Source organism: Centroberyx gerrardi, chromosome 1 (assembly GCF_048128805.1).
Source record: "Centroberyx gerrardi isolate f3 chromosome 1, fCenGer3.hap1.cur.20231027, whole genome shotgun sequence".
NCBI classification, from domain to species: domain Eukaryota; kingdom Metazoa; phylum Chordata; class Actinopteri; order Beryciformes; family Berycidae; genus Centroberyx; species Centroberyx gerrardi.
This window is the reverse complement of record NC_135997.1, coordinates 3,722,669-3,747,182: the sequence shown is the minus strand read 5'-3', so window position 1 is coordinate 3,747,182 and position 24,514 is coordinate 3,722,669. Positions and strand designations below refer to the sequence as shown.

General features: G+C 39.6%; 1 protein-coding gene across 3 annotated transcripts; it reads right to left on the bottom strand.

Annotated features, from left to right (window-relative positions):
• Positions 1-8,557: 8,557 nt before the first annotated feature.
• On the bottom strand, positions 8,558-20,796 carry kmt5b (lysine methyltransferase 5B). Of its 3 annotated transcripts, none has more exons than XM_071904452.2 (10): positions 20,686-20,796; positions 17,587-17,844; positions 17,353-17,500; positions 16,972-17,137; positions 16,777-16,886; positions 16,271-16,437; positions 16,011-16,030; positions 15,761-15,897; positions 14,832-15,031; positions 8,558-12,385 (listed from the first exon to the last, which is right to left on the bottom strand). In XM_071904452.2, the coding sequence occupies exons 2-10, from the start codon at positions 17,753-17,755 to the stop codon at positions 10,902-10,904; spliced, it is 2,601 nt and encodes an 866-aa protein (XP_071760553.1). In that variant the 5' UTR covers positions 17,756-17,844; positions 20,686-20,796; the 3' UTR covers positions 8,558-10,901. The 3 variants fall into 3 exon arrangements, with proteins under 3 accessions (XP_071760553.1, XP_078139674.1, XP_078139669.1); XM_078283548.1 differs by having other exon boundaries at positions 17,590-17,844; XM_078283543.1 differs by lacking the exon at positions 20,686-20,796 and adding an exon at positions 20,292-20,421.
• Positions 20,797-24,514: the final 3,718 nt, after the last annotated feature.

Below are 24,514 nucleotides of genomic sequence, written 5' to 3'. Positions count from 1 at the left end.
AGTGTACAGCAGCACTCTGCACACAATGCTAACATACTGGAGCATAATTGTCAATATAAAGTGAAAACTTCCAATTTTGGTGATTTTCATGTTTTAACTTGAATTATATGCTCTTCTATTTGTTGAGGAAAGGGTTAAACTAAGGAAAGTATAGATAAACTAAAAATAATGCATGGTTGTCAATCTGAAAACGAGGCTATTTCTCTTTCTCATATCGCTGGAGAACAGCGATATGATTTATGTTCAGCGTACCATGTCCTCCATAGAAATTCATTACTGTCCTGCTCCGCTTCAGCCTGGTGTCAGGTCCAGTAGCTAGCACCATTCAGTATTGACTGACCTGTCTGTGGTGGTGGTGGGGGGGGGGGCAATGAGGTCAGGGTCAGTCCAAGGCTTGGTTGTAGCACAATGGCCCTCCACAGACTACAGCACATATATGTCAGTGCAGCATATGAGCCGTATTCACAGCCTAAATGGCTTTATTCTGCAGGCTCCGATGTAACGAGCACAGAGGAGCGATCCCAGAGAGCAGACAGGCTCCTCCAACAGAATCGTGTGATTGTCTCCTGTGTGACGGTTCAAGGTTCAGACGGCGAACAGAGCGAGTGACCGAAGAAGTTTCAGAGACGATCCGGCGGCTTCAGACGGTTTTCTTAACAGACGAGCGATGCTTTGACTTCATGACACTACTGGGGTCGGAGGGCCGAAGCCTGACGCACCAGGCTCATCACCGTGACCTCACCCGCCGCAGCCTCACAGGCACGATTTGTTTTCTCACCAGGCATTGCACCAGTGATGTGGGTTTGCACCAGATTTATTCAATTTACATAATGGATGCTTTTGATTGAAGATAGAGGCTCTTCCTTGTCCCATACAATCAACACAGATAAAACACTGCTTGGGGCATTGATATAAATCCACCTTCTGACATGAAAGGGAATTAACACTGAATTACAGATTTGAAAAGTATGTTATTGCTGCCGCCTCATGGCCTAGGGCAGGTTTTTCTGTAATAGTCAACATTAACTACCGTCTCCCAGAACCAGAAACTAGACAGGAGAGTTTGTCCTCCGTGTTTTGTTTCATTATAGTATCCCAGAGATAGGTGAGTCTGCAGGTTTTCATTACAAACAAACACTACAAACACCACACCAGCTGATTTCACTGATTAGTTCTTCTTCTCTGGTTGAAGGTGTGTAATGACGCGTTCATGTCACATGGGAAGAAAGAGTGATGCCGTAGAAGAACAATTTCTGGTTCCACACACAACCTTTCAAGAAGCTTTTGTTCTTTGGGATATTAAAATATATTATATATAAATATACATTTTTAGTCATTGGATGGTGGGTGATGACATAAATGTGGAAAATAACCAAACCCCTCCATAGTATATATTGTGCAATTGCAAATGAGGCTATACAAGGGCAGATAAACAAAAACACAAAGGAGAGCAGAAATGGTTCTTTAAAGAACCTTGGTCTGGAAGGTTCTTTGTGGAACCAGAAATGGTTCCTCTATGACATCACTCCAAAGAACCATTTTCAGCACCTTTATTTTTCTGTGTGAAGTAGGAAGGGTGTTTAACTCGTTGGAACGGCCACATCGAAATAATTATTTATGAATTTAAAATCAACCATAAATGAAGTGCAGCAGTCATTACTCACTTTTTGTAAGTAGAGTTGATTGTATTACTGTGAAAATAACCGATAATTGTGATTTTTATGATCTTGGACTGCCGACATCAACTTCCGCAATTCTTGACGCCATGTGGGAGCAAAAATGATGTTGTTGGTTTTTAATTTTTATGCACACCTACTGCTACGCCATGAAGTTACCACCAAAAATTTAAAAAAATGGCATTTACTGTTAAATAGGTGTACATTATAAAACAGAGACTGAGCCAACATGGTGACATTTTTTTATTTCATTGTGACTTTAAGGAGATTCAACATTTCCTTTGACTAACTGTAAGTTGCATCTTTCCATTAGCTGAAGAAGTGTGGCGGCATCAGGACTTTTCAGGCATGAGGCTGCCTGGATGGAAAACAAATGATGTGAATCTCTGTCTCTCATGCTTACACACACACACACACACACACACTCCTGATGTCAGATCCCTTGGGGCCAGAGACTGTTATTGAGTCTAAATATAGATGCAGGTAATAAGGTTTTAGTTGCAGCTATTGGCCGGCCAAATGACGTTATTACTGCTGGAAGGCAGCGTGCAGCGAGGAAGGTGTAAAGGTCCATACTGGGCACAAGGTCACACTATGTGGCAACAGAGCAGAGTAATGGACCCGCTGTACATTATAACTACATGTATGAAAACCATCTACCCAAAACAGATCACACAAGAAATGAAAATAATTCAATTTTAGGAGATTAAAATGAGTTGTGATTGTATAAACTCTTAACATGGACAGAAAAATAAGGATCTTCATCTGTCATGTTCTTAAAATCAATGTTGGGTCCAAAGGCCACAAAGCCAGCAAGCCTTCACACACGGAAAAAACATAAACAGCGCCCTCTAGAGGCAGAGCAGAGCCATGCAGGTTAATCATATAATGATTCCTCTAAGATGTGAAAGTATTTAAGTTGATAATTCTCATCCTGATTAACATTATGAAGGTGAAAATAACCTGAGACGGAGGTCTTGTTTGTGTCACGCATGTTGAGAATTTCTCTCTGTAGGGAAACCATCGTCACGGTGTGTGTTAGACATTTTTTACAACTATGTCTATTAAATAAAATATTACAAAAAAGTTGGGCAACAACATGAATTACTATTTTCAATATCAGTTAATTTTGCTTCTCTGGTATCAGTTTGTGGAACAGCCTTCTCATCAGCCTTTATCAAAAACTGTTTAAAAAGGAAGTGAGAATATTACTTTGGACGAAAGTTGAAAGTTGCCCGTATTAAGATGATTTAGCTAGTGCCATGTACATCCTATGACCTTTTGATTGTGTTCTTATTTGGTTTTGTGAATGTTTTTGTTATTTTGTCTTCCATCAAGGACCACAATGAAAGTACATGTTTTAAGTAACATTTTCTTGTGCTTTCCTTTGGTGTCAAATATACATTATTTTTTTTCTTCTAATCGTGTATTTTGCTACTTTTCCAAATCAAATCAACACTGAACTTTTGTTTGCCTCTTGCTGAAAACGGCATGAAAGCTTTTTATCCAGTGTAATGTTATTTCACGTCTAAACTCTTCTTTCTAAAGCTTCCTGAACTCTATCCCCAATTTCAACCAACAGCTATATACATTACATTACATTATGTCATTTAGCAGATGCTTTTGTCCAAAATGACTTACAATAATATATTTGTTGTATTATGTTCAATATGCTCTAACAGGCTCTAACTGTAGTTTTGTTTGGATTTTGGGCAAAGACATTACGCAGAAAGTACAAGCATGATAGTTTTATGCTCTCAATAAATAGTTGACGTTACATATACCAGAGGTATGAGCATCAATAATTTCCTAAATCGGTGAAGGTGGCTGGATGAGAGCAGGTACAGTATGTGTCACTGTGGTTTTCAGGTGGGACCTCCCATCACAGATTATGTTGAATTTGGCCCACAACAGCTCCAGAAGGCTCAACAAGAAGCTTGACTCTGTTTTAGCTTCACTGTTGATCAAGTGCAACATGAGTATATGCGTGTGTTTGATATATATATTTTAGGTGTTTTCTTTTATGTTTTTTATGTGATTTCTTTTATGTTTTGTGTGTTTTGTATGTTTATGTGGCTCTGTGTAAGGTATGAATTGTGAGATGTCTGTTTTTTTTTACTGTGCAGCAGTGTCTCTCTCATCAAGACAAATTTATCCCAAGGGAGACAATAAAAGTAAACCTTAACCTTAAACCTAATATACACCTAAACTTAATTGGGCTGCTGGTATTCTACATGATAGTTTGTTGTTTTTGGTTTTTTTTACCATTTGACTGTGGTATCATTAGGCAGCAGGGTGGCCAAATCTTCTGGGTCTTGCGTCTCCTGTATTGACAGTAGAGGAAGGTGATGGAGACCGACAGCAGAGCAGCAGTGTGGGGAAACTGCTCCACCTCCAGGAGAGGGGCGGAGGTCACCAGAGTCAGACAAAACATTTCAAACTTTACAGCGTTTTGTGCAATAACAGAACAACTGAGGGTTTTACGTTAGAAGTGCAGCATTTGATTTGCAGTGACTCTTCTGCAAACGTTCGTTTGATCTGACAATCTCTTGATTTGACTTTTATTTGAAATAACAAAGATGAGGCTCAGGGAGATTGAAGTGTCTTGACAGCCTTCCCACTTAAACACCAGAGGCTGATTGGCTTTAATTGCAACACAAACCTTCACACTCTCAGATCCTATTCATAGTATTCTGTTACATCATCACACGGCCATCTTGGTAGGAAATTAACAGGTGATTGTAATAAATTAACAGGTGATTATAATCAAACGACAGCCACAGCCAATGAACTGTCTATATTGTAAGGCACCATATTGGTAGGAAATGCATGTGACATCATGGGAATACTATGAATACCAAGAAACTACAGTGTGTTGCCTTCTGCTCACCTCAAATGCATACTCTCTTATGTTAAGAGAATCTTTACAAAAACTAAAAATGCAAATCGTCCAAAAATATACCTTCAAGCCAGTCATTCCTTTAGCCTGTTGATGCTGTGAGTGGAAATTGTTGTGTGAGGTGTTATTGTCTAAGTGTAGGCTTAAAGGTTTAAAGGGGAGACCCACAGAGGAGATGTGAATTTACTGTTGATCCTTCTGAAGGTCATGTGGGCCTAACTCAATGCATCTGTGAGGGGAAGCGCCCACTAGATAACCCCTCAAACTCAGCCGAGCCCCTTTCCTCTAATATCCAAGACAGGCTTCTATATATCGCTGTTGTCAAAAAGAAACCTTGCATCTCCAAAATGTCAACTTTTTAGGAACTGAGAAAAACAAGCTTGTTTTTAGCTTGACGACCATGCAGTTTTCAGTTTATCCAATGGGTTTTGAAGGGGTTTAATACAAACAATTATATGCTCCTCTATGGGCTGAGAAAGATCTACCCATGGGCTCAAGGGTAGATCTTTCTCAGCCCATAGAGGAGCATCCAATACTTCAATTTAAGGTAAAACATAAAAAATACCAAAATTGGAGTTTCACCTGACTATGCCATATGCACTTGTACAAGCTTAAAAGCACAAGGTTTAAATTAGATCTGGTGCACTGGGAAATATCTAATCATAAATAAATAAATAGTAAATGTCTTACCATGTATGAACATGGTAGTCTTACACGTTTTGGAGTATCTTAACCATCCCACAGTTGCAATTTTTTCTGTCACACTACAAGAGTTCACATTTTGCCCAGAAATAATGCCACGTTCAAGTGCTGGTGGGAAGATCAGACATCCCGGACTTCCAAGTCAGCTGCTAAACAAGCGTTGCTTTCACATGCTATTATGTCAAAATCAAACCTGGAAGACAAACAATGAACAAATATGGGCATCTTGCAGTTTAACAAGCTAATTTAATAACTTATAACAACTGTTAGCTATGATGGTTGATCTGGCCAACTGCAAACATGTAATAAAGGTTCATATTAAGTGTTTTCTTACCGCTGACTGACACAAAACTGAATTTTTCTTCCATGTTGAGAAGGTTACTTAAAGGTCACGTCATAACTCAGAAACTTGGGTAGCAAAATATCCAATGACTTTCTAACTTCATCATCCAACTTTGAATGGTGTTTCCCAGTAGGAAATTAATTTCATGCGATATATCCGATAGCATGTGAATGAAGGATAGCTCATGGCTTAGGTAAGAAACAGAGAGATGCCACTGGGAAAATTACTTCCAGCAACATCTGTGTTCATCTGACAATGATGTGAATAAGATCAAACTAAAGATAAAGGTAATCTCTGCAATGATAAAAAATACATGTCTAAAATTACAATGTCTGAAACAAAGTAAAAATTCGCACTGATATACACAAATGCCCTGGAGTCAATCTTCCACCCTAAAGGCAGAAAAAGAGAATTTTCTGAAACATAATTCAGCATTATCTGTTACTGAATTTGACAAATCTATCTATAATGTGTCCTTGCTCACCCTTTGTAAGATGCATATAAAAAAAACCTCAAAAATGAAAACACACCTGTATTTTGAGTTATGATGGGGTAAAAAGTTCCAAACCACTGATTTTCCATCTACTTCTCAAATTCTTCTAAAACAAATGTAAATATATCCAAGTTTCAGATGACCATATAAATTGCTGATTGTTTCTAATGGCAAGACTATCAACACTAAGGGATTTAGTGAAATATCATGGTACTTTGAATAACGTAGTTTAATAAAAGCAGTGGTAACAAGAGCCGTTATTAATTGATACTTACCTGTTGTGACTTTGAAGACACTAAACTCCACTGGAGAGTGCATTTTTTCCCACTTTATTTAACTTTAAACTCTCTTTATTTAACTTTAACTTTTTTTCCAGGATCCAGCTTTATTGGTTGTAAATAAGCAATTCTCCAGGATTGTTTTCCACAGCTTTATTGATTGCAAGTAACCAAAAATGGATTCTCAAGAATTTTACATAGTGCAGATAGTGCTTTGCTTAAATTTTATTTGTCTTCTCTTTTCATGTTTGTTGTGCACTTTTTGCACCATGTCAAATATTTTTTTCTATCTTCTTCTAGCTTCTTAATGTCCTTTTTTGAGCCTCGATGCCCTAACTGGCTGGTGGTTTGTGGGCTCCTTTTCCCTTCTGATGGCGCTTTGAACTACGCTTTTAAGCCAGCGCACCCAAAGTAATCATTAGTGCCTTAGTCAACACAGGCGCAGCACCACCCGTCTTTATTCACAGCATCTTTCAAGAGGACAGAGCTAAAACTGAGGGTACGATCACACTTAACAGCCCAGCGCCTGCAGCCTTGTGAACAAGTACATTTTCAGTCAGTCACGCTTCAGGATCCACAAAGAAAGACTCTGACAACATCACATACCTTCCCCCTCCCCCCAGCCACTGAACAGCATCAGGAAAACTTAGAGCTACAGTCGGGTCTTTCATTTGGCAACACAGTTTCATATAAAGACTAATTCTTATGACTTGAGCTGCATGCACTGTGACATAGTTGTAAAAGTAATAATGAATCTCAACATGCAGCCGTAATTAGTTTGTTGTCCCTAAAGCCCCATTTGATTCATTCTACATCCCTAACTTTTTTCGAGCCACTTTGTTAAATGGTGGCACTAATTGTTAGCCATGAGCAGCGACAGAGCCCGACATCTGTTAAAAATACTCTTGGGATGACTCACAAAACATTATTTCCCACAGTACCCCAAACACAGCATGCTGGTAATTGTGATAATCTGAGTGATGAGATGTGACGAAATGTAAAGAAACAGTGTGATGCACAAACACAAACCCAGGCTACTGATGCTGTATTGAACCTATTATGATTCAGTTGTGTCGCAGTTGCATATTGGTCATATTTATCAATTCCTTGTCTGGTCTTATCAAGTGGTTTTGGTCTGAATTGTATGTGATGTGGTGTTTTACATTTTTCTATTGTGTTAACATTGTTTGAATTACTACATTTTTAAAGAAAATTGTGAACAATAAGGTGGCTATATTGGAATGACCAGAAAGCAAATAGGAAAACAATAAGCAAAATAGAGGAATTTAAGAAGTAGAATAATTTTGTGGAGATCATGACAGGAAGAAACAAATACAGAAACAGAACAGACAAAAGAAACAAATACACCAAGATGTTTTGACAGATCAGTAGAAGATGAACCCATTTTAGATAAATGGATTACAAGTTTTAAGCGTGGACATTGCGTGCACTGCTCTAAATCCACCAATATTAAACATCTCATCTAGGAAAAAAAAATCCCAAATCACTTAACTGCAAATGTTCCATTTATTTTACCTCTTGAGCTGGTGCTGGTCCTGTTGGTGGCCTACATAGGCCAAACCAAACACCCCTTAAAATCCAGAATTACTGACTGCACCACTGACTATAGATTGGACTTCATCATCACACATAACTATGCTCAAGCAAACCATAGCTCTGCAGTATCATTATAGTTCTGAGGTATCAGGAAACCTTCCCCATCCCCAAGAGGTGAGACTCTATAGGCGACTCTGGTTTCAAAGCCTTCTGGTTTGGAAGAGGAGCTTGTCCTTCTCATGGTTAATGCCACACCACGATGTATTGATACTTAGATATAGATTGTGCAGTAATTACAATTTGTCATTTTATAGATAACTTGTATGTAATTGCCGATGTCTAGACTTTAACTTATTTCTCTGCTCCTTTATTTCCACTCCACCTGACAAACCGAAGCGAGCAATTTAAGACACCATTACTACTGCTTCCATCAGACTCTAATGAAAACAGTACCGCTGAAACATTAGTTTGTTTACACTAGGCTAATGGTATAAATTGATCCCTGTGCTCCAGTGATCCTATCTTCTGTCACACATTGTGTTTCAAGACTTTGCAATTAGTATAATTTGATATCAATGTCCAGCACACCTCAAAACAGGCACAGAAAACAAGAGTCACAAAGAAACTTTATATAGTTTTCAAGTATTCAAAACTGTTAAATAAGTACAAGATGTGTTCACATGATTTACATACTGGACAATATAAGCACTGCCCATTTTTAATTCTCTTTACATGTTTCCCACTACCCACGCAACACGCTAAAATGTCCGCAAACTATTCACATTTGTTTTTTGTTTTTTTTTACTCATCAATTGGAAATCTCGACAGCTGTCTATTGGACAAAGACCACACAGACGGTACACCTGGAACAGTATACAGTGTAGAATGGAGACGTCCACGGAAGGAAAAGACAGATTTAGCCAGGTTCAGAACTGTGATTAGCTGCTGGTGATATGAACAGTACATATGAACAGAAAAAAGTGGGTTAACATTCATCTCAGTTGATCCCTTGATCTATTGGGCAGTTCATTAACTTCCACAAACTAAAACAACAAAAATAATATACAGAAGGACTGACGGTGGACCTTGGAAAAAAAAAAAAAAAAAAAAAAGTGTTCCAATATTTCAAGGGGGAAAGATGGCTTAGCATTTTCACTCCATTAATTCGTCATGTTACAAATTTGGTCTAAAATGTGTCCAAAAGCTCTTTGTTAAGGCACCTAATGCTGTTGGATGATGGACATTTTTCACATGATTTAGCAAATTAAAACCTGAAAGCAGATCCATTCCCGTTACAAAAAAAATGCAGATTACAGCTACAGTAGGCTACAGATACAACTGATAAAATGGGTATTACTGATGTAAAAACTTTGGGCCTATTGAAGTTAATGCTGCCACCATCTATCAACTGAGAGTTATATAGGATAGCTATTATTTCGAACAAAGGGCCTGGCAAATGGATGGTAAGGAAATAAAATAGCACCAAAGAGAGAAAAGAATATACAATTCTAAGCTAGTGTGTAAATTTCAGAGAATACATGATGTTTTTCACCTCCAGTGTCAATGGACGCCACTTGCTTTCTTCCAAAATCTGTCAGTAAAAAAAAAGTGAGACTGGACTTGAATGAAAATAAATCTCAAATTGTACTGAGGGACTTGAGCCAGTCTTTCTGTACATTACTTTTATAACTTTATGATTACAGATTTATAATTGATGCAGGCAACCTTTACATATGCATTTGCTTTGATTTTGAGTTACCTACTTGAATGATTGTTAAAAGGCTTGAACTATCATGTGTGCCATGTTACCATTATACAGTAGCTCCAAGACTGAAATCCAATAACTCAAACATTGGTCCATTTATTCACTGTCACTTCTTGTGAAACGCTCTTGACTGTACTCAACTTTTTATTATAAAAACGTGTGCTTTTACTTGTTGGAATTCTGCAGCTAAATTAGCAACTTAAATTTCCTTACAATGCTCTGAATGAGCAGTCGGGAGTTGAATCACCCAAAAACAATACGGTAGTTAAACTCCATTCCCTTTCTATTGAAACCAATTATTCTTTAATGTTATCAATCCATGCCAAATCTGAAACAAATCTGCTTGAACAATAACCCCTCTATGCTGCTCAGGTGAATGTCATGCAGAAACAGATTTGCTTAAAGGTTTAACATCTTTCTTATGCTTGAGCTCTACCAGACACATGCTGAACTTACACAGTAAATAACACTGATAATCAATGAATTATTGGAATTTAAGTGGTTGTTTTCGGAGAAACTACTGGGATAATGAGAACATGGAACTTATTACCAAATGCACTGACTGATCTTATCAGAATATCTCTGGACCAACCATTCCATACATTAAGTATGGTTTGCCACACAAATTACAAACTATGAGACAAAAATCAAAAGTTCGATAAAAATCTGCCTATGAGACAGAGGGGATAGTCACCATACTGTACACTTTCTACAATATCCATGTCCATTATGAATATAACAACAAGTGCATTCACTTAAAGGAATAGTTGAACTTAAAACAAATTCTCTTGTTTTTCACTTGACAGGGTCCTGCCAGATTAATCAGAGAGAAGTCAATATGAGGGATACCTAGCAAATTCCTGCAGCTTACGTTTAGCATAGTATATGCATGTAACAATGCCATAGAAATGGACTGGATGAGTTAACCTTTGCCTATCTGATTCAATGCCATTTGTATTAATAAGAACTCAAATTACGCTAGAAACCTGCTGATGAATACAACTTAAGTGAACAACAGAGATTTGTTTTAGGTTAACAGCCCCTTTAGTTTAATAACGTTCATTTAGATTCTTAATTTTTCAGCAACTTTTTGTTTTTAAATTACTGTACTTCTTTTACATCAACACAACAGTTGATTAGTGAGTCATCTTTATTTACAGGAAAAGGTGGAGTGATGAGCTCCACAGCTTATGCATTGAGCCTCAGAGACTGATCCTCTCTCCTCCTGGAGGAGATATCGATGTCTATGGAGTCTTTACCCACAATAAGTCGGAGGCGCTTTGCTGGAGGGAGTGGAATGAAATCGTCGTCAAACTCATTGTCAAAGTAGTCATCGTCATCCTCCCCTTCCTCTTCGTTGTCCTCTTCAGATGAAGAGTCTGCCATGACCTTTTGGGTCCGGTGCCCACCATTCCTAGCCTCCAGACTCGGGCCCATGTCCCCGTTGTAGGAGATCTGGTCTGCCTTTGTCTGGGATATTCTCCGTGCATCGTCCTCTCTCTTTAGCTGGATCTTCAGCTTGGTGGAGCTATTGTGGACCACAGGGGCAAAGCCATTGTTCAGTTTGGCTACATATGAGCTGCCCTTGTCTTTATCGTGGTCCTTGCTGAACTTGATGCTGATCTTGCTGGAGGAGGCGGAGTTCACTGTGGAGGCCGACATGCTGGAGGAGCCAATGGCATCGCTGGGATCATTGGTCTTGCTACTGCTGCTGTCCCTCCGCCGGCGGAGCGTCAGTTTGGGGATGCCCGTGCTGTTCTCCAGGATCAGCTGTGCGTCGTAGCGTGTGATCTGACGCTTCTTCTTCCCCTTGCCTTGTGACCGGCAGCTGCTCTTACCCTTGTCCCTGCGGAGGGATTTGCTGCCATTGGCGACCCCATTGTAGTCTCTGTGTCTGTCGGAGAAGCCCAACAGCATATTACCACAGTCTGTAAAGTTAGCAGTGTGGCCAGAAGCTGCCACTGGCATGAACGGCTCACCATACGAGTCCTCACATTTAATTGTCCTCTCGGGCCTGAGCCGTGTCATCCGTTTGCGCCTGGTGCAGGTTCCTCTTCTGGCATAGCCAGTGTCTAGTGCCGGCTGCTCCAGTCCTAACCCGTGGTGGAGATACTCCTCCATGTCGGCTGGCTCCGTTTTAATGACCACTCCACCAGGGACTGGGCTCAAGCCGTCCAGAGCACTGGGCTCCAGTTTAACTCCAGCTGCAGTTTCCTGGGCTTTTACAAGGGTCCTAGTGGACCTGCGAGTTCTGTAAGTCGAAGATTGGCTACCCTCACAGCCTTGCACACCTGGCAGGTTGCTGTTTTCCTTGGCGGCGTGACGGGTCAGGCAGCCCCGCTGGCCTAGTGTCTGCTGCACCGGCCCCTGTGCATCTTTCTCCTTCTTGACAGTGACACCTTTACACAGCGACACCTTTGACTCCCTGAGACCCAGCCGGCAAGTCTCTCCTTTGGCCAACGCCTTAGGCTCTGCACCCCTCCTGCGACTCCGCAACTGGACTTTACTTAGTGAAGGCTTGGATTGGGATTTTAGTCTCTTTGGTACCCTGTTATTGTTTATATGACCTTGTTTAGAAGGTGAGGTAGAGGTAAGAGCTCTTGAAAGAGTCTGTCTGGTTTGAGTCCTGGTTTTACTGAACTTCATGCCAGGGGAAGTTCTTTTTCTTACAGCTAGAGGGAAAAGATGAGATGTTGCTTATTACTTAGCACATTTTTCCAGAAATATAATACAAATTCTCACATCTGCCTGTTATGTTCATTGTTAACATGCAACAGTTTAGAAATGATGCTGGCCAAAAACTGCATTAGCATGGCCTTATCAATTTGTTTTTACATTTTTCTGTGTATCACATTCTAGAATTAACACACTTTCTAATGTTTTATACAACTCAATAATACCCACAACCCTAGTTTTGTTGTCTTAGTCCATGTATCTATTGTTATAATAGGCATACAACACATTATCATTGTGAGCGCTGATATCATGGGTCTGAGTTTAGAATCATTTTTGGTAAATCTAATCCCTATACCAAAGCATTTCATACATCAGGAAGTAAGGGCAACAAGTCTTTACCCAGAACTAGATGACTAGATGAAGATGAATGTGCGTGCACACACACACACACACACACACACACACACTGCACAAAACTATCACCACATGACACTCAGAAAGCAAATACACATTCATGTTCTTTGGAAAATAAGTGAAAATAGGTGAATGTTTGTACAAACTGTTTAGAGTTCAGCTGCAGATGGGTTTTCTGATGCGCACACACACACACACACACACACACACACACACACACACACACACACACAAACCATACACACACACCGTCCAACAAACATCTCTGCTCCCCATAAACATTACCATGATATTTAATTATCATTGTCAGGTGAAAACCTTGTTTCTCAACTTTTCAAGAATTAAGAATAACAGCCCTACTTTTAGCCTGACCACCAAGCATTTTTGAGGTTTTCCAATGGGTTTTAAAAGTTACATTAGACCAAGGGTCGTGGAACTTTCTCAACACATAGTGAACTATGCATTCCTTCATTTTATGTCAAAACATGAAAATCACCAATTACAGGTTTTCACCCGACACAGACGATTTCTTTTCTGATAGTTTCTATTTCCACAATAGTTTCCCCTGAAGCCTTAAATTATGGCTCAGTTCCATTTATAAAGTCAGATTCCAGGATTTTGTCAGTGATTCCACACAATCGAAAACACATGGCCCTTTAATTGGCTGTATGGCAGAAAGTAATAACCCTATCCCCTTATGTAATGTTGCACTACCTAGTACCTCAGCACGATGTGAGGTGATGGCTAACCATGGTCTATAACCAAATAAATATCAGACTAGGCCTATGGACTTAAGTGAAAAGCACAGCAAATTTATTTTTGTAGGCATCTGTACCAACAGTGTTTGTAGTTTCATAATCTATCCTTTTTACAGGTTTTCCCAATCAGAAATACATCGGGTGCTAGTTTCATTACATGATTTGAAGATCTTCCAAAATCAACAAGAATCGTTACGATTCTGAAGAATGATTCTGTTAAGAATTGTAAGAGGAAATGGCATTAGAACTGATTCATTACAATCAATACCCATTCCCTATTTGTTGACAGGGCAATTCAAACTGCAGTCTAAGGCCACATCCACACTAATACGTTTTCGTTTTAAAACGGCATTTTAAAGTGATAACGATCTCCGTCCACACGAGCGTTTCAGAAATAATCTCCATCCATACTAACACGCCTGAAAACGCATATCACATGACCATTCACGTACACTGGGCATGCGCGTGCCGGTGTAAACAGGAAGCAGATTGTCTACTCTGCGGTTGGTTGCTTAGTTGCAGAAAACACTACGGAGGAAGAACAGCAATGGCGAAAAGTACGACCAGAGATTTCTTTGCTTGGACCGACGACGAGGTGGAACTGTTACTGAAAGTAACACACGAGTATAAGGCGGTCAAGGCGGGCGTCGCGACTGATAAGACCCAATCAGGAAGCGAACGTGGGCGTCTTCAAATCGTTTTCAAAAGTCTCCGTTTCCGCCCGTCCAGACTAAAACGCAATCCCGGAGTTTTCGAACTAAAACGGGGTCAGCAGCGTTTTCAAAAGTCTCCGTTTTAGGGGTCCGAAAACAGAGTAGTGTGGACGCTAGGCGTAAACGTAGCAAAAGTTATGCGTTTAAAACGAAAACGTATTAGTGTGGATGTGGCCTAAACTGGGAGTGAATTGTCTGTTTGACTTAATACTGACTAATCTAACATTTACTGCAAGTAAACTGATTATTCTACTGAGTTGGATATATGCTACTGAGTTAGAGCAATCCAACGGATGACATTGCTGATTGCAGTTCTGAGCAGGTACTCATGAATCTGAAAATTACATTTTCAAATACTCTTTCCAACTTTGCATTATTTTTCTTGTCACGGATTAACTCCTGTGGCACTTTTGTTACAAAACAACTTCACAGGCCATATCCAAAGCATTTTTACATTACTGTGAATGTATAAATATTTGGCGTGTAGGATTTGAACCCCTATCCCTTGTTGTGGAAGCACCATGGAGTTTTAGATCAAATTTTGAGGGGACTCTTACATGGATGTGTTTTTGGCATTTCCTGAGAGTCTACGTCGGTGTGGGAGCCAACAGAGTGGCTGTCCGAGCTCCTGCTCCCTTCCCCTAGCTTCTTCAGCCTGTTGAGACGCTTGTCTGTCTCCCGCAACCCGTACTTGCTGTTGATCACTGGCACTTCCACTGGCAGCCCAGCTTTGGATTTGAAAGCACCAGTGCCTCGTCTGAAAAACAAAAAAAACAAACAATTAATACCTTTACTATATCATCATTAAAGATGGGCATACAAACTCTGTGCTTTTTAGGCAACAACTTAATCACATTCAAAAGCATGAGACATTCCATGCCGATTTGAATTCTCTGAGAAACAGATTGGAAAAAAAATTAGGTAGTTGCTATCAGTTATTTCAGCTTTACTTGCTGAAATAACTTTACTTGCTGAAATAACTTTACTGATTGACAATTAAATATAAGGTTCATATTCCAAACACAACTCAACACTGTCAATGTGCGCTTTCTGACATTTTCTGTTGCTCAAAGTGAAAGATCAATCAAAGATATGATTACAATTTTTAAGGGCAGACTCTAGCAAAATTTACGTGATGCACAACTTAAGAGTCCACAGTAGTACTTGACTTTGTTACAAGATACACTGACGTGATTCAATTGCAAGATCTCATCTGGCCCACAAGGCTATAGCTGTCGAGCAAACTGAGCTACATAAGTTTTCCTGCTGTGTCTTGTCTTTTCCTATAGGGACACCTGCGCTGTTTTAATAGTATTCGTTTTTTTTCCTGAATAACTACATGACTTGTTATTCACATCCTAAACAGAGGAGGATGTGCAGAGCTTTTCAGGGTGTTTTGGATATATTCTACCCCAAGGCATATATAATTTGTTCTTCTGATAGTGTGTTTGATTGTTATGAAGTCATTAAAACATATAACACCTACCGTTCGCATGTATAGCATTCACAAAATTCATTGTTTTCCCCAAAAAAACCATCTCCGTAGTAACAGGAGATTTCCTCTCCTGGTTCAATGTCCCTCAAAACCTTGACACAGGCTGTGTCCCGTCCTGTCGATACAAACTAAAAAAAAAAGAAGAAAAAAAAAATCAATTAGTTTATTTACCGAGCTTCCACATCTAACAATAACAAAGCAAGTGAGACTCAGTGGTTTCTGCCCCTTTTAAGAAACCTACCTTGCAATTTGGCCGGCAATCTGGAAAAAAAATGGGAGAGGGGGGTGAAAAAATGAACTCAATATCCTAATGAGGAGTACAATTTAGGACTTGTGGGATTAGAAAACATGACTGAAGGGACCAAAAACTCCAACGCTCAAACAATACATTACAGATTTAAATTACTTTTCCAAAGAGCAAAATCCTCAAGATTCAGGCATCTCATTATGTTGTTACAGCACTCACTAACGACAATCACTCGAGACTATAAAAACTAATACCATGATTGATGAAGGCTGCAGGCCCCAGCCACAGTTGAGCACAGTTCTTGCGGGTGGAATACATGACACTGAAGTCATTCTCCCCATGCCGAAGCAGCATGTTCTCCTCACTCTCTGAAAGCTCAGCAATGCATCCCACCAGGTACTCAATCTTATCATTTCGTTTCCTGAAAGACAATGTAAAGTAATGGGTGGGTTACAGCCTGCAACAACACATTAGCTTATATAGGCATTTAGCTGCCATGTATCCAGAGCAGCTTACTAATAAATGTAGGCTGTAGACTGAGTGAACATTTGTGCATCTCCATCATCACAAGTTGTGTAGCAATAAAGAAGTGCAAAAAACATAAAAATTAAGTGCTAAAAGGACATATAGATTTTAGTACAGGAGGTAGAGAGGGTAGTCAAATACATATAGCAGATGAGGGCTAAGGGAAGGTGTTGTGGGTAGTGTAGACAAGGGGTGTTGTGATAATCCGAAATGACAGATGGCAGTATGTCCTCACCACTCCTTTGTTGCCACAATTTTAGCTCCATTTTGCTCTGATGAATAGCGATTACACGGGAGAATCTCAAACCCGCTGTCAGTGGCAAACATCCGGAGATAGACAAATACCTGCATAAAATATGAAGTTAGTGACCGATTTGATTAACTGGGATGCTAGAAATGATTGAATGATTTTACAGAGACGATATCTCACATGTTGTTTGAAGAGCTTCTCCTGGGCTTTCGTCTTATGGAGAAAATGATGTCGCGTCCAGTCTCCTGATGTCAATGCTCTGAAGGCTTTCTCCAAGTTGTCATGTTTCTTGAACCGCTCGATGATGTCCTTCAGCTCCTCTTGCCTTCCCTTGATTGGTCGAAATCTGTGGTGGCACAGGAATGGAACAAAACAACGCATTTATAAACATCAAAATTAGAAATGAAATTCAGTGTAATCTAAACCAGTTCTCCTCTGGGGAACGCAACGGACATCATTGCACATCAACGAGAATGTTTTGATAAGAGTTAGATAAGAGTTACATCACCCCTTGGCAGCCCCATTTCTCAAAACCATCCTACTGTGTTGGAGTCCACTGACCTGGTGTTCATTTTGTGAGTTTGAAAGCCCAGGTACGGGTCTAGGATGAGGCTTGTGGTCAGATCATCATTCTCACACAGCTCCTTCGCGGTCATTCCTGAGGAGGGCACATAACGCCTTTCTGCCTCCAGGCTGGCCGCAGTGAACCCTGCAAAAACCAAACATAAGTTTATATTGATGTGTGCTACTGTTGGTGAGCCTTTAAGTTTGGAAACATAAAAACAGCCCACTCACTACGGCTACATCTTCGGCTACTGGGGTGGTTTTTGCTGGGGCGCAGGGATGCCCGCTGTGGGTGCTGAGAGCGAGTCTGGCTCTGGCTCACAGGTTGCTCACTGGTAAACTTGCTTCCGTGTCGTCTGCCATTTAATACCATGTTCTTGGATTCGCCCAGCCACTTCATGCCCACAAGCCCCCTGGTCCAGTTGCATTTAGTCTCCGAGTTGAAGGGACACTCTTGAGTGGGGAAGACTGGGGTCTAGAGTGTGGAACCTGGAGGCAGAGTGGAAATGACCTACGTTACTAGTTGGGACAGCTGAACAGTCTAGACAGTTAGTTGCTTCTTTTACAATGACAGAAGAATACACAATGCAATGGGAAGGAAACAGTGCATTTGGTGGTTATGTTCAAGGCTCACTGACAAAGGATTAAGTTCTTTGTGGTGATTTTTTTAAAATGAAAAAATACATTGCATTTAACTGTACAGGGATTCCATTTTCAAAAAATCTTCCTTGGTTGATCGTGTTTACTTGTGGACTACTTAAGACTAAACAGAGTTGTTTTACAATGTCTTACTGCACTTTACAGGCTGATCCTTGTGTGTTTAAAAATGACTGCTTTGGAAAGTCCTGCCAATTAACGAGAAACTATGCTGCATTTGTCATGGGAATTTTCTCAGGAATGAACACAATCAGCAATCGCTCTCTCCACTCTGACTGCTTGCCCCATCCACTTTGGACAATAATAACTTCACAATTTATGAAGCACAAAGATGATGCATTGTAACTTATAAAGCCTCTAGATTGGTATATATAGAAACAATTTCTTGTAGAAGAAATCCACATTTGTACAGCCACTTTCACTATTTTACGAAGTCCCAAGTTTATTTCAGTGTGTTGACCAAACCTGAGAGTCTTGCATGGAGGCAGCAATAAACTAAAGGTTAGAGAAGCAGGTTTGTGACAACAAGGTTGGCAGTTCAAATCCCTGTGCTGAAAGGAAAAATCTGGGCAGAGAAACCAATGAGTTACACTCACACCTCCCTCAACAACTACCAACAATACCATCTATGAGCAAGGCATTTAAACCCCAACTGCTCCAGTGGAACTGGTCAGTGGTCAATGTTATAAGACTGTGGCTGTACTGAGCTCCCAGGTGTAAAGGTGTGTAACTGAATGAACGTGAAAGCCAGGTGTTGCAAAAAAAAAAAGCACTTACATGCCCAGTAAATCTCTTCTACTGATAAACAAAGGTTTCAAAATAGAATGCTGTATATGATAGCTGGTGAAATGCAAATGTGACCAGCAAAAGACAATCCACTGGTGTTTTTTACACCATGGTAGTGACCAATAAACATCAAAGCAGTGTTGACCAAAACAGACTGAAACGGTCTTGCAGCGCCACTTAGTGGTAAGATGAAATAATGCTTTGGCTTTCTGTCAAGTGCAATAGTATCGTCTTGAGTGCCATCATCCATGCATAGAAATTATGGCTTGGTTAATTTATGGACTGCATAATCGCATAAACACCCCTCCTATCATGTTTATACATTGACCATGTAAATCGTTCGTTTTTTTTCAAGGTACAAATGCGTCACATCGGACATCATCTCAATTATAATAAATACATAAGACGCATAATATTGTAGCTCAAAGGCTAACGTTAGCCACAATAAAACGCAACATGCCACAGAGCTCATGCTTAACGTTAGCTGCGGAAACCCGGAAGGCCATGCCGATAACTAGGGTCCAACCTCGGCCTCAGCTATCAGTTTAGCTTGCATTGTTTGCTAACAACTGCTGTCTCTCCACCCATCCACTTCGTTAGCATGCAGCGAAAGCCGGCAATTTGCCATGGCAATCTGTAGCTAATGTTGGGTAGCAAGTGTACAGAACTGCTAGCTAGTTAACCTGTACTTCAAGACAAAGAACGAAACAGTAATATTAGAAGGCTACATGATATTAACTAGTATTAAACCATAATACATTACCCCCACATTTCAGACTGCCTCCAAGTTTGCCATCAAGCAAGGAAACAACTAACAGTCAACAAATAAAAACACAGCTACGTTAATGGCCTACGTTTGCTAATAGTTGTCCCCTGCTGGAACCAGTACAACACAACCTTAAAGAATTAGCTAAAGCTAAGTTTGGCACTAGCTAGCAGTTGATGCCAGCTAGCGACGAACTTAACGTTAGCAAGCTAACGTTACTAGCTAGCTTCGTCCAACGTTAGCCAGCACAGCTAAGTAATATAACACCTATCGGTAAACGCAACGTAATTCACGATTTTTCACGTTAACGATATAACTTAGTTATCCATCAGATATTCAACGACAACAGCTGATTTCAGACCAAGAGTTCACGTTATCCAACAAAGTATACATTTCCTCCCAGCGACTAGCTATGCTACTAACGTACAAACCTGCACATCCAGTGAACCACAGAAGATAACGTTAGCTAGCTTAGGGTGTTTGATGGGGAAGCCATTAGCTAACTGGCTAGTTGTCTCGTTTGTAAGCAAATCGAGGTTAGTTTACCCAACTATATCATTATAGCTACGATCTATGATAGCTATTGGAACAAGCAAATTGGTCGCTCGTTGTATGCAACGTTATTTAACATGATGTATAACATTAAGCTGAAAGCACTTTCACGCGTTGGTAAAGTGGCAAATGTCTTGGATCGACAAGAGAAACAAAACAAACACAGAATACTCACTAAGTGTTTCTTCTGAAACAAAAAAATCCCGAAATAAAACGCTAGTCCTTATAACAATCCAATTTTGGCACGACACCCTAAATGAAAATATCACAGGAAACACATTTTTTTTTAGAAATTAACATTAAAATTCAAGATGGCGGCTAGCATAGGAGCGAGGGAGAGAAAGGCGCAGCACAGCCATCCAAAAGAAATAGATCCACTAAATACGCAACCGTTCTCGTCCTTAAGGAACAAAACGAGTACGATACTTTAGGACAGAAACTGAAACTAGTTAATTCCGGCATTACAGTCAAGTTTGTGTTGCTTCTTTGAAAAAAATGCCGCAGTTCGTTCTCTTAGTTTGTACAAAAAATTGTCGGATGTACACAAAAGTAGTGCTGCATAAACAAACCTCTTTACGCTTCCTAAAAGAATCCAACGGTAGTGGGCAGACAACGGTGGGTTCTGCCTGTTCCCTGCAGAACCACACTAGAACAAGTGAACTGCTAACATCTACCACATATACACGGGAGACTAGTGACTTTTTCCCTTTACTGTAGCAGTTGCTGTTCCCCCTTCACGTCTCATTACCCCTTGTGGTGGCGGTCTTAATCTCGAGTTCAGTTCAGCCAAAGCTGTCTGTGAAAAGAGTTGAATTATGTATGCCTCAATTTTAAAGGATGATCAATGTTATTCTTTTTATCTTGTTCTTTTGCACGAGAAGAAGCAGGTGAAAACGGAATTGAGCTTTTATTGTTTTGGTTAAGCTGATTCTGCACCCACCTGCATCAGCAAAAGTTAGCTATGCTAATGCTAAATGACTGGTAGTCATGAGGGCAACTACCACACTGGAATTTTGAGTGAAATCGTTCTCGTTTGACAGTTTACTGAACTGACAACTGAAGTAGCCAGCATGGATTCTCCCTTTCATTTCTCATTACTACCAGGAATTTGACTACAAGCCCAAGTATCACGGTTTAAATTTTAAATACCACAAAAAAAAGCATATTCCCAATCAGATCTTGGCAAAATTTACCTGTGTGTAAATAGGTGCATACAATGATGCACATGTTTTTGTGCAATTTGAAGATAAAAAATAAAATAACAGCATTACAGAATTATGCCAATTATTATAATTAAGCGTAAATAGGCTATCACTTAACTTGGCTGACTACTTTTTAAGTCCAGTTAAGTTTTAGCAGCATACTTGGCATTTTTGTCTGAGTCACTTTATATCAGTGGATCAGAATAAAAAAATCCTACATTTTCGATATTCCAACCAGAATCACATCTGAATATACAGTAGGGTGGTCCAGTGAAGACGTTTGGAAGTTAGCTCCACCATGGTTCATTGGCCGTGGCCTCACTATAAGTTCAATAAGCTTTTTAATTGATGCCGAAAATAAGCTCTGTGTTTAACACAGGCTTGAGATATTCATATGTTTTGTTACATGAGACGATCTTCACAAATCAGTACTGCTTTTACAAGTTTTAAAGTAAATGCATATTATATTGCATAATTCTGTTTTGTGATTGATTGTTTATACGGAAGAGGTTTAGGGTCACATGTGAAAAATGTATTTGAGTTCTGAGTTTAAAGTCAGAATTCTGAGAAAAAAGTCAGAATTCTGAGTTCTGACTTTATTCTCAGAATTCTGTCTTTAAACTCAGAACTCAAATATATTTTTCACATGTGACCCTAAACCTCTTCCATAGTCAGATGTAGATCTCTTTAAAGTCCTTTGAGACATGCTTTTGTGATGAATGTCTACATAAATAAACTTGACTTGACTTGTTCTCACCTTCAGTCTCCCCAACAGCAGCCTGGGTCTTCTAGAGGTCACCAGTGCAAGTGCTCATCTCATTATTTATTGCTGCTAAACTTTGTAGAGAACACCAGCAACATAAACATAAACATGCCAGATCTTGCTGCCACCTGCTACACAATAATGGCAGCATTTATATGTACAGTAGCCTACACCACTACCCAGATCAGCCTAAAGCAGTTGTGAATTGAAGAATGGCATAATTGATATTTTGCCTTGTCAGAAAAACAAGTTGGAAAACAATTTTGATTTTCTATACATTTGAATTTCCAGATTTTACATGATGCTGAGTGATCAAGTGCTAATTATTACTGTTTAAGAGAGTGTCCGGCAACTACACACTGCACTAGGCCTGCATTTATGTTGTCTATAACCATTTTCAAGGACCATTCTGTTAAGTTAAACAGGCCCAACTGGTCCCAACTGTGTTCAGCTGTGAACTGGACTGTAGGCCTATTATTTAGCTTTTGATTGGATGTTTTGTAGGCTGCAGATTATTTTGTGGTAGGTTCTCTGAGCTAGTTAAATATCAACCTTCTCTTTCATAATATAGAATCAAACTGAATAGAACATTTATACAACCTCTTTAAAAACAACAAAATTATTTTCTTAGAATATCTGTTGAATAAAAAAAATCATTGCCTGTGAATAAAGAGCACCTCCCTGTCTCTAATTCTGACCTGATGTTTGGTTTGTTTGTGTCCTCACAACTGCTTACAATGTTCTCCCATGTTATCTGATTTTTGATTGAAAAAACAAACCTTTAATTTATCAAAATTAGAAAAAGATCCAGGCGCTCAAAAGGTCAACTGGGCCTCATGAATGTTCAGAAAGTATTTCCTCACTCGAAGGTGAGGAGAGTTTGGAGAGAGAAAAGGTGATAAAATACAAGAAAAGGGAAAAGTAATGATAAAATACCTTTAATTTATGCTTTGGAAATCCATTCCACATGCCAGACCTAAGGCAAAGGTAGAGAAAATAGATGACAAAGGGAACAACGGGATATCAATGGTAAGCGTGCAGCAATGAGACATTTAGTTTGCTAAAGTTAAGTCATTCAGTGTCGTCTGGGCTCGTAATTGTTTGACAGCTTACATGGCAAACTGAGTATATGTAATATGTTTACAAAAAATGTAAGTCTATGCTTTCACCACATTAGACGTATCTGTTGGAGCTAAAAAAAACAAACTAAAAATTGATTGACATACTTTTATCTAGGGAGTCGACAGTTTGTGGTATGATGTGGAACAGCCTTACATATTATTCCACAATGTTTAATCAACATTTTAATCAAATGATGCTCATAATCAGAGTGAGAGCAATAATTAAGTTACATATGCATGTAAACAGAGTCATTGTTGCAGCATGGTGTTTTCTGAATGAATTATACGTGATTGCTCTATTAGTATGTGGCCTGCTCACTTGATAGAGATGACGGTTTAAGATTATGTGACAAATTACTGCCAGTAATGTGTTTATGCATGACCGTATGCACTGTTGCAAGTTACCATAAAGATTTACATGTAACAAATAAAAATACAACTCAAATGTCCAGGGAATTATATGCTACTGTTTTGTGCTATATTAAGTACCGGAAAAGACTACTTCTTCCACTGATCAGGTTTGACATGGTTTGGAGTTTCTCACATCTGCAGCAACTTCTGGACCGGTGAGGTAAGCAACATGAAAGAGAGTTGCAGCAGTGATTGTTGCAGCAACATAGATATTAAGCTGAGTGAAGTTTTGCACCCTGGAGTACTGCACAGCAACAGCTATAGAAGCTTGAACTTGGTGGGCGTAGAGAGTGCCTTCACTGCATAGCCTACACTACAGGGTGGTTTACAATGTGTGGGCTGCATCCCGCTGCTGCATTTGTGAGGAAGCCAGCTACCATGGAAACCACCTAAATACCTTTTCCCCCAACAAACCATTACCTTCCCCACTCTGTAACTACAGTGTAAGCTGAGCTGGAAGTCTGCCCAGGTAAGCATTTGGAGGGTTGATGATAGCTAACATTTATCTCTCCACTTAGTAAGGTAATGTGTGACAAGGCGCGTGGCAGCATTTCACCTCAGTGTGTCCAGTTCACCACAGTGAATGCCAGTGCTTCAGCACACCGTGTATGTTAATGCAGTGATTCTCACTTTTTTCACAACTTTTTCATATCAAGGACCCCTAATTTAGTACACAGTAGGGCCAGATTTTGTCTCTTGGACCCAAATCTGAGAATATAGAATATTTTTATTATTAGATATAGACATTGTCCAGAATTCTATGACTATCTGTATTGTAGGTAGAGTGATAACAGTGAAACTATGATCAAAATAGTCATTCTTCTACATTCTCTAATTGTGTTAACTTCTTGTAAATTAAATAATGGTTAAGTTTAACAATTCATCAATTTGCTGGGGACCC

What these genes read in the sequence shown, in the direction of transcription:
- kmt5b (XM_071904452.2), bottom strand. Translation starts at nt 17,755, where the DNA reads ATGAAGTGGCTGGGCGAATCCAAGAACATGGTATTAAATGGCAGACGA. An exon ending in TAGCCGAAGATGTAGCCGTA is followed by an intron (nt 17,501 to 17,586) that starts GTGAGTGGGCTG and finishes TGGTTTTTGCAG; the next exon opens with GGTTCACTGCGGCCAGCCTG. An exon ending in TGCAGCCTTCATCAATCATG is followed by an intron (nt 16,031 to 16,270) that starts GTATTAGTTTTT and finishes TTTTTTTTCCAG; the next exon opens with ATTGCCGGCCAAATTGCAAG.